The sequence below is a fragment of the Nanorana parkeri genome, unplaced genomic scaffold (assembly GCF_000935625.1).
Source record: "Nanorana parkeri isolate BGI_ZX_2015 unplaced genomic scaffold, ASM93562v1 scaffold2150, whole genome shotgun sequence".
NCBI lineage: Eukaryota > Metazoa > Chordata > Amphibia > Anura > Dicroglossidae > Nanorana > Nanorana parkeri.
The window spans coordinates 7329-17143 of NW_017308418.1; the positions used below are offsets into that span (position 1 = coordinate 7329).

At 47.1% G+C, this 9815-nt stretch overlaps 1 protein-coding gene across 1 annotated transcript in view; it reads right to left on the reverse strand.

Annotated features, from left to right (window-relative positions):
• DNAH2 (dynein axonemal heavy chain 2) overlaps positions 1 to 9815 on the reverse strand; it is a 197087-nt gene that overhangs the window by 4413 nt on the left and 182859 nt on the right. Inside the window, exons 80-87 of the mRNA XM_018572866.1 lie at positions 8206 to 8397; positions 6743 to 6927; positions 5590 to 5818; positions 3765 to 3916; positions 1578 to 1692; positions 1063 to 1239; positions 852 to 926; positions 49 to 199 (exon numbers count right to left, since the gene is read on the reverse strand). Of these exons, the coding sequence (XP_018428368.1) occupies positions 49 to 199; positions 852 to 926; positions 1063 to 1239; positions 1578 to 1692; positions 3765 to 3916; positions 5590 to 5818; positions 6743 to 6927; positions 8206 to 8397 (1276 nt within the window). The remainder of the gene's footprint in view (positions 1 to 48; positions 200 to 851; positions 927 to 1062; positions 1240 to 1577; positions 1693 to 3764; positions 3917 to 5589; positions 5819 to 6742; positions 6928 to 8205; positions 8398 to 9815) is intronic.

Genomic DNA, 9815 nt, shown 5'->3' on the forward strand with positions numbered 1-9815 from the left:
TACACACGGCTCTACATACACTCCATACATATCTGTTCACGTATATACCTTTGCTGCTCTTCTTCTTGCTCTCAGTTGGTCTGAAGTGCACAGTTGGCAGCGGACATACCAGCTGCATTGGCTCCGCTTCCATCAAACATGAATTCTTCTTATCCCAGCCAGCTCCTTCTAGATACAGACCGCGGATCCACACCCCATCCTAAAAACCAGACATCATCATTATCCATCCATACTCCTTCCAATATGTCACCCTGCAGGAGGAGGACAGACTCATAGCCCCCTTCTATGTATCACCCTGCAGGAGGAGGACAGACTCATAGCTCCCTTCTACGTATCACCCTGCAGGAGGAGGACAGACTCATAGCTCCCTTCTGTCTGTGTCACCCTGCAGGAGGAGGACAGACTCATAGCCCCCTTCTGTCTGTGTCACCCTGCAGGAGGAGGACAGACTCATAGCTCCCTTCTGTCTGTATCACCCTGCAGTAGGAGGACAGACTCATAGCTCCCTTCTGTCTGTGTCATCCTGCAGGAGGAGGACAGACTCATAGCTCCCTTCTGTCTGTATCACCCTGCAGGAGGAGGACAGACTCATAGCCCCCTTCTATGTATCACGCTGCAGGAGGAGGACAGACTCATAGCCCCCTTCTGTCTGTGTCATCCTGCAGGAGGAGGACAGACTCATAGCTCCCTTCTGTCTGTATCACCCTGCAGGAGGAGGACAGACTCATAGCTCCCTTCTGTCTGTATCACCCTGCAGGAGGAGGACAGACTCATAGCCCCCTTCTATGTATCACCCTGCAGGAGGAGGACAGACTCATAGCTCCCTTCTGTCTGAGGATTGTGATTCTCACCTTTGGAGGATACACCAGGTTATTATCATCCACAGTAGAGACAATGAATTCCCAGGATAGAGAGTCAACAGAGACCTAAAGAAGACAAAATATGATTCAAGGTCACTGAATATCCTTCTACAATTCTGTACAGATAATGAAGTGCTATTATATAATCACAATGCACAGATCCTCCTATTGCATATCATTGTACATCGCTCCTTCATCTCACATTATTCTGCCGGGCCGCGCTCTGGAGTACAGCAGTCAGGAAACCGGTTGGGAAGGTGAATGCGGAAAGCCAGAACAAAACCGGAGGGCGCGCAGTCTCTGCCCAGCGAGCGAACATCTCTACACGTGATGCCAGGTCCCGGGTCCAGGCCGCCAATGGTTTTAATGAAGGATAAGCCTGGAGATGAAAAGGTTAATAGTCTGGTAACTCCTCGTCTCTGCATCCTGCCTTCCATCATCCCTCCTCTTCCCATCTTCTATCACCTCTCTTCATCCTGCCTTCCATCATCCCTCCTCTTCCCATCTTATATCACCTCTCTTCATCCTGCCTTCCATCTTCTATCACCTCTCTTCATCCTGCCTTCCATCTTCTATCACCTCTCTCCATCCTGCTTGCTATCTTCCCTCCTCATCACGTCCTCTATAACCTCTCTTCATCCAGCCTTCCATCATGCCCCCTCATTCCCTCTCTTCACCCTCCTCTCTATCATCCCTTGTCTATAAATACACACACACCTTTTCCCAGAGTGGCGGAACGCGGGCGTCATGTATATAGGTAAAGATCTCCTCCAGTTCTGTGGACATGACCACCAAGCCTTGTATCCCGTATTCCAGGTCCAGAAGAGAGGACCTATAATAAAGAGTATAAAACTCAGTCAGTGTTCTTTATAGACGTGGAATGCGGACAGATGACTGAAAACTTCCCCTTCTCTATATTTATAGTCCACATTTATGATATTAATAGGATTTTGTACACATTGTAAAATCCTTTTCTTGGAGTGTATTGAGGGACACAGGAAGTCCTTACTTGCGACTTATAGGAGGATTGCAAAACAAATGGCAAACGCACTCATCAATTTGTTACCAGCTTTACAGCGTGGTGCACATGGAAGGGCCTTATACAATAAAACAGCAAAACGTTTCCCCGCACACTCACCAGCCAGCATGATGCATGGGGGGTCTCAGCTGCCGTTGTGATGTGCGGGATCCCTTGTGCGTACCTGTGCCTTTAAGGGAGGTTGGACTTCCTCCTGACAAACCTGCACCCAATTTGAAATCTTCTGCCCCCATGTGCTCCAAGATAGAGACTCTCATAGGTTAGAGTTAGGACCGCACTATAAGAGGTGCCTTGGCGCGGCTGTGCGGCTTTCACATTTTCTGCAGAAGACGTATCTAAACCTCTGTTCTTAACCTTAGCGGTGAGACAAGTTTTTTTGCATGCTGGCTGGTGAGTGTGCTGGGAAAACTTTTTGCTGTTTTACAGGAGGATTGGACACTGACAAACAAAAAAAACTGTACGGCAGCCCACGGTATATCCCCTCCTACTCCCAGCAAGCTTTAATTCAGCAGCAAAGCAGTACAGAGAATATCATCATAAACACCGAGGGGCAGGACATGTGTCTCTCAATGGACTCCAAGAAAAGGATTTTACACTGAGTACAAAAATCCAATTTTCTTTCTCGTCCAGTGAGGGATACAGGACCATACTTTACCTATCGGATGTCCAAAAGCAGTCCAACAGAGGGGTGGGAAACAGAAAACTGGAGACTGCTTACAGCTCATGGAGCTGTCTGAAGGACCTAATGCCTGAAGCTGGCATCAGATGAGGCAGAAACATGCACCTGGCAGAACCTAGAGAAATCGTGAACAGAACATCAGGTGGCAGCCTTACAAATCTGGGAAACAGTCGTCTGATTCTGAAAAGCCGGAGAAAAGCTTGCAGATCCAGTAGAGCGAGTCGTAATAGGAAAGAAAGAACCAGATCCTTGAGACTATAAGCTTGAACAATGGTCTGTCTCAGCCACCTAGAGATGGTAGAACGAGAAGCAGGTTCCCCTTTGTGGGCACCATCTGGGATGAGAAAAAAAGCAATCAATCTTCCTGAAAGAAGCAATGGGTCAGAAGTAGACTCGCACAGTCTGAACCACATCCGGACAATGGAAGGAGATTTTCTTCTGATGAACCCGAGCTGAATAAAAGGACGGGAGAACAATGTCCTGGTTAAGTTGGATGCCAGAGACTACCTTATACAAGAAGTAAGTCCTGGGCCTCAACGCCATCTTGTCCCCATGCAAGACTAAAAATGGTTTGCTTAAAGATAAGGCCACCAGTTCAGGCACTCTCCTCACAAAGGTGATGGCTACAAGAAAAAACATCCTAGTGAGCAGAGAGACAAATGTCTTTGAGCTTCAGAAGCCACCATTTGGACCCGTTAAAGAGAACCAGGTTCAGATCAAACGGCGTTACAGGGGGGCGGACCACATGCGAGACCCCCTGCACAAAGGTCTTACACAAAAAATAAGAGGCCGGGAACCCTGAAACTGAATCAAAAGAGCAGAGACCTGACCTTCGATGGTGCTGAGAGCCAGACGCTGGTCCAGAGCCAGCTGCAGAAAGGATAGGATTTGTCCCTAGAACCTGGACCTCAACAGCCATGCCGGTAATGCCAGAGACGGAGAAGAAAAAAAAATTGCTAGAAAAGAAAAATTGCTTCAGGAAAGCTGAAGAGAAGTCGTACATCCGCCTAGAGCAATAGAAAAAATGCTGCTGGTAGGGTTAGGGTTATTCACTGGTCCTACCTCCTGTACGCAACAGTATAACATGAAGGTTTAAGACTTCCTGTGTCCAACGTCTGAGAAAGAAATATAATTTACAGCATCCCCTTTAACTTGATATAGTCTCGTTCTTTGGATCCGCACTGACCTGATTGTGCTGAGAAGAGCATTGTATCTCTGGATCTCTTGTAGTAACACAACGTTGAGTGGATTGGGGTCATCACTCAAAACTTTCCTTGTTCCCTCGTAATCAATTTCCTGAGGAATCTTCTGACGAACATCGGTCAGTAACTCCAGGACCTGAGAAAAGAAGACACGGGGAAAGTGTATCTGTCAGCCACTTGAAACTTTTCTTAAGGCCTTTCGGATCACGAATGCTGCAAGGTGTCCGCTATTTTAATGCACTGACTATGGGACCAAGTCTAACCCATTCCCCTGTCCAGTGAGAATGATAAGGCACACAGATAAAACAGGGATGTGGCAGGTTGGGGAAGGAGGACCCAGGCTGGGTTCACACCTGAGCGTACGGAATATGCGCGTTTCTACCGCGATTTGCGGTGCGACAAACGCGCGTTTCCGAGGGCTATCCGGCGGTATCCTAATGGATACGCACGGCAAATACGCCCCAAAGAAGCTCCTGTACTACTTTGGGCGTAAGGCGTTTAACAGCGCGTTCCTACGTGCTGTAAAACGCCCAGGTGTGAAGCAGGCCTTAGTCCCAGGGATGTCAAGCAGATAGTAAGATAACATGATAGTAAGATAACATGATAGTAAGATAACATGATAGTAAGATAACATGATAGTAAGATAATCAGAATGGTGCACAGAAGAGGCTTTTCTAGTTAGCAGTAGTCACAGAAGCTACTTCTTAGTATCCTAGGCAAGAATTATATTTTTGTTTGCTTTAGGAATTCCTATTAAAATGTAATGTGTACTTTTCACACGTATTCTAAGTCATTCTACCGCTATGCTGAAAATGACTGATATGCTATGAAGATGTTGATGATCTCTCACTACAGGCAGTCCCCGGGTTACGAACAAGATAGGGACTGTAGGTTGGTTCTTAAGTTGAATTTGTATGTAAGTTGGAACAGGTACATTTTTTAAGTGTAACTCCAGGCCAAATGTGTTTTTGTTTGTTTTGGATAACATGGGGAAAGGTTAACCCCACTGTAAAGTTTGTTTTTGCTGTGCGTGCCCCTGTTCAGAAGATTTCACCTCACTTTCTGTCCCTGTGACAATTGGATTTTGAAAATTTGGGGTTGTCGTGGAAACAAGGATTGGTGATAAAGCTTCAGTGGAGACACCTTTTTCCTATGATAACTCTTACAGGAGTGAATTTCCGTTCCTAGGGGTAGATTTCCTCTCACTTCCTGTTGTCTCAAGAACAGGAAGTGAGATACAATCTTCCTAATGAGGATACAGACAGCGGTAAAAACCTCGCAATGACCCGGAAGAAGAGGCGGGCGCCCCTCTTCTGCACGTCTAACAAGAGCCAACTTCCTGTAATGTACGTACAGTACTACAAACCAGACCCAAAAAGGCGGGCGCTCCTCGTTGGCACAAGCGAGGTAGCATTATAACTACCCCTGCTGTACAGTAATAGCCTCCGCTTGTAAGTAGGAGTCGGATGTAAGTCGGATGTATGTAACTCGGGGACTGCCTGTATTTACAAATATATACAACACAGCTGTATGGGTCAGAAGAGGCACACCCCACTCTAGTGCTGGGACAAAGTCCAGCACCCAAAGGGCAAAAAGGCCAAAGTGCACCCCCCTGTTCACCATGAGCTGTGAACTTCCCTTAGCAGCACAGGTTGCAGGTTTTGCCCCCTTTTTTTTTTTGCACCCCCGTACTGTTGAAGTGCTCAAAATGGCTGCTTCTTCTGCCTGCCCCTCGGCCCAGCCTTGACCCCCTTCCATTTTTTAAACTTGTATGGAGTGACGTTTTCAGCTGACAAAAGCAAACCTGACCTTGTCCTCTCTGCTTTGTCCTCCGGGAACGTTCTGCGTGACCTGAGGCTGCAGAGAGAGCAGAGTGTCAAACAACGTCCGTGCCTCGGTGATCTGGCTGGCGATATCGGCGTTGGGGTGCTGTCCGAAGGCTTCTGGGTGATCCACAGCGGGAAGCAGGGAGATGAACTCCTTGTATGATGCCAGCGTACCGTCACGCGGGATGTAATACGCATCCAGGGAGGAGAGCCTTGGGAGAAGACATTTAAACATGGAGTGTGATACAAGCAGACGGATATTGTCAAGTTACCCAATGCACATGGCTGCTGCCTGCTATGGTCTGCATATCTAGCCATTGATGACCTCTGGTCATGAAGGGCTTAAAAATATCCTTCTTCAAATTCTTTATTGATCTTCCACAGAGAAAGCAATCAGTACAAGAAGAATATGGAATACAGTCTGCTTGTATTGCTTTAGTACATAAGAGATACACAATGTCACAGATTTATTGGAGTAGTATATGTATCTGTCTCTGTTACTGTTTTTCCTCATCCTGATCCTGGTAAATAAAAGTAGTTTAGGTGATGCAGATGCCTGGTGAGGACATTTTCAGGTTTTGGGTTAAATGGACATTAAAGTCAAATCTTTTTTTCCCCTCCCCCCCAATGTTAATGTCAGCACTTACCTTAAATGACGTCTCCTCATCCGATCTTCTTTCCTGATGTTTTCATCTGTCCCTCCATCGCTGCTGCGGGTCTCCGATCCAGCGCTGACTCCTCTGTCCTTGCTGGTACTTCCTGTCCCACGGTGTCTGCATGCGGGTGCACGCGTCCATAGACTTACCTTGCGTCTCTCCTCGTCTCCCGGCCCAAAATCTGGGTAAGTTTAAACCGCTGTTAAAGCGGATTTTGTTTTTTAAAAAAAACAAACTTTTTGCCTATATCTACTGCTTGCTAGCCTTATATATGCAAAAAAACCCGGAGGGTTTAGAACCCCTTTAAGAGGGATACTAGAGTGGACAGGTGGGAAGGACAGGGTGGGCTTCCATGGCCCATATCCATGGCCTTCATTGGTTCAGTGGTAGCCTCAGATGATATCAGCAGGGAACACACAGCCGGAGGATTTCCACTACAAATAACAGAAGGAATGTATCATCAATGATATAACATCTTACTTGTAGAACGTAGTGGTGATAGCGGGATCACAGAAATAGTCATTAATATAGGTTCCGAGCAGTCGTCGATCCCAATCATCCGTCACGTGGCCGCCATAGTTGACCCCAGAGATGAGATATTTCAGAGCTTCCCAAGGTGTCTCCTCGTACTCATCCAAGTACAAGCTGAGAAGATTCTCCGAGACCTGCAGAAAAAAACCTCATAAACCCCAATCATACACAATTCACTGGAGGTAAGGTAATCCTACACCACCAAGTACTGGGAGGGAGAGACTGAAAGAGTCAAGATACCCCAAAATCTTATGTGTTGTACTGTATGTGTCAGGGGTCTATGATGATGCCCAGCTAGGTGAAACGCACCAGTGAGAGTTGTAGCCGGTGATATCACGCGTTGCTATAGGCGATTTAGTTGTTCCTCACCTTTTAATATTGGTTTTAACACTTTATATCAAAACTATGGAAACTCTTTGCAATGTTCCGCTCTCTTCCCATTTCTTTCCTGCATAAAACTTTTCCGATACACTTACTACCAATGAATCGAGGATCAGAGCTGTGAGTAAAGGAGAGAATCATAATACTTCTTTCTTATGTGGATCTTCATTTATCCAGCTTGTATTTCTGGGCAAAACACGACCTCGAGGATTAAAGTGAACCTTGCAGTACAATACAAGGTCCGCATATAATGTTGGAGCCCCTCCCCCTTTATTATTTACCCAATGTCCAGATTTCTATAAGGTTAGATTTATACTTATCAGACTCCCCTCTTCTGCTTCTTGGAATATTATCACCACCCTTCCTGGAAGATTCCTGAGGAATGCTGAGCAGGTGAAATCTTGTGAGAAGACAATATAGTCCATTGCAAGTGCGTCTTCTCAAGAGATTTGGGCTGCTCTGTGTTCCACAGGATCTCACCGGAAGGAGTGTGATGTCACCCTCACCTGGGCACTGTGATTGGAAGATGGGGGTAAGAGAAGTATAAATCAGCTTTTTTCTTTTCTTTTGGAACTAAAGATTAGGTTGTTTGAAAAGGGGAAGGGGCTGGGCAGTATAAGCACACCTCGTTACTGCAAGTTCTTCTTCTACGTAATCAGGCCCGGCGCTACCGCAAGGCAAGTCAGGCGGCCGCCTGAGGGCACTGCAGGGTGAGGGCGGAAAAAACAGGGCATTTTGACAAGTACTTGTACTTGTCATAATGCCCCGATGTTTGCGCTATGTTTTTTCACTTACCTTCGGTGCGGGAGAGCAGCGGCGAGTCAGCGCTGGTCCGGTGGGAGGAGCTCCAGGTGGGGGATTATATATGGTCAGAGGTTGATCAGTTAAGATTTTACTGATGCAGCATTCAAAACCTCCAATATAAATATTACTTCCAAATGGAAGTCACTTCCACCCAATGTGGCAACCAGATGATCATACGGACTACAAAGATCAGCTCAGCCAGAACAATTATTACTGGAAGGTCTCACCTCAAAGTCGGAGTCGTTAAAGCCGTACACAATGTTCCAGCCTAGCTGGAGGAACTTCCTGCGCTCCAGGAGGATGCTGTGGAAGAAGCAGAGGGAGAAGAGCAGGCGGTGGTAGCTGGAGGCCTTGGTGCAGCGGGAGAACTGGGGCTCTGTGATCAGCTGGTAGAGGCGCTTCATGTTGGCGCGGAGACCCTGCACAATACACAAAACATCAACATCCTAGAAAGATAACGCACGACAGAACAAAATAGGCAAGTCCCACAATTGTACGTCTTCAGTGGTAGATTCCATGTTCTGCTCAGTTTTACAGAAGTTCCATAGCGGCTGGAGTGCCGATGTCGCCTACCCTTGTTCTAAAGTGTATCGAAAGCCAAAACTTACTTTTCGGTTTGGATGGAGCAAGGAAGGGTTGAAGCTTCTGGTGGCCAGCACAGCAGAATTTTAGGACCTCATTGTTTTGCTGAGATCATGGTTGCAAAAGTAGATTTAAAGTGACATTAAAGGATTTTTTCCCCCTCCCCCCCAATGTTAGTGTCAGGACTTACCTTCAATGAAGCCTCTTAATTCGATCATCTTCTTCCTTACTGTCCTTTTCTAGCTGTACCTCCGGCGCTGGTGCGGGTCTCTAATCCAGCGCTGACTCCTCTGTCCTCCTCCTCTCTGATATCTCACAGAGTCTGTGCGGGTGCACGCTGCTCCGTAGACTTACCTTGTGTCTCTCCTCGTCTCCCGGCCAAACGTCTGAACTGGGCATGCGCCCGCCCCAAGATGCTTTGCGGCCGCCCGAGACTATTCAGATGTTCGGACGGGAGCGTGCGGCGGAGACACGGGTTGTTTAAACCTGTTTCAAAAAGTTTTTAAAAAAAAGTTTTTGCATAGATCTGCTTGCTAGCCGTATATACATATTTATATATACATACATAAGCACACGCTATGGAAGCACACGCTATGGAAGCACGCTATGGAAGCACACGCTATGGAAGCGCACACTATGGAAGTACACACTATGGAAGCACGCTATGGAAGCACACGATATGGAAGCACACGCTATGGAAGCACACGCTATGGAAGCACACGCTATGGAAGCTCACGCTATGGAAGCGCACACTATGGAAGCACACACTATGGAAGCACACACTATGGAAGCACACACTATGGAAGCACACACTCTGGAAGCACGCACTATGGAAGCACACACTATGGAAGCACACACTATGGAAGCACACACTATGGAAGCACACACTATGGAAGCACACACTATGGAAGCACACACTATGGAAGCACACACTATGGAAGCACACACTATGGAAGCACACACTATGGAAGCACACACTATGGAAGCACACACTATGGAAGCACACACTCTGGAAGCACGCACTATGGAAGCACGCTAAGGAAGCACACACTATGGAAGCACGCTATGGAAGCACACACTATGGAAGCACACGCTATGGAAGCACACGCTATGGAAGCACACGCTATGGAAGCACACACTGTGGAAGCACACACTGTGGAAACACACACTGTGGAAGCACACACTGTGGAAGCACACACTATGGAAGCACGCTATGGAAGCACACGCTATGGAAGCACACGCTATGGAAGCACAC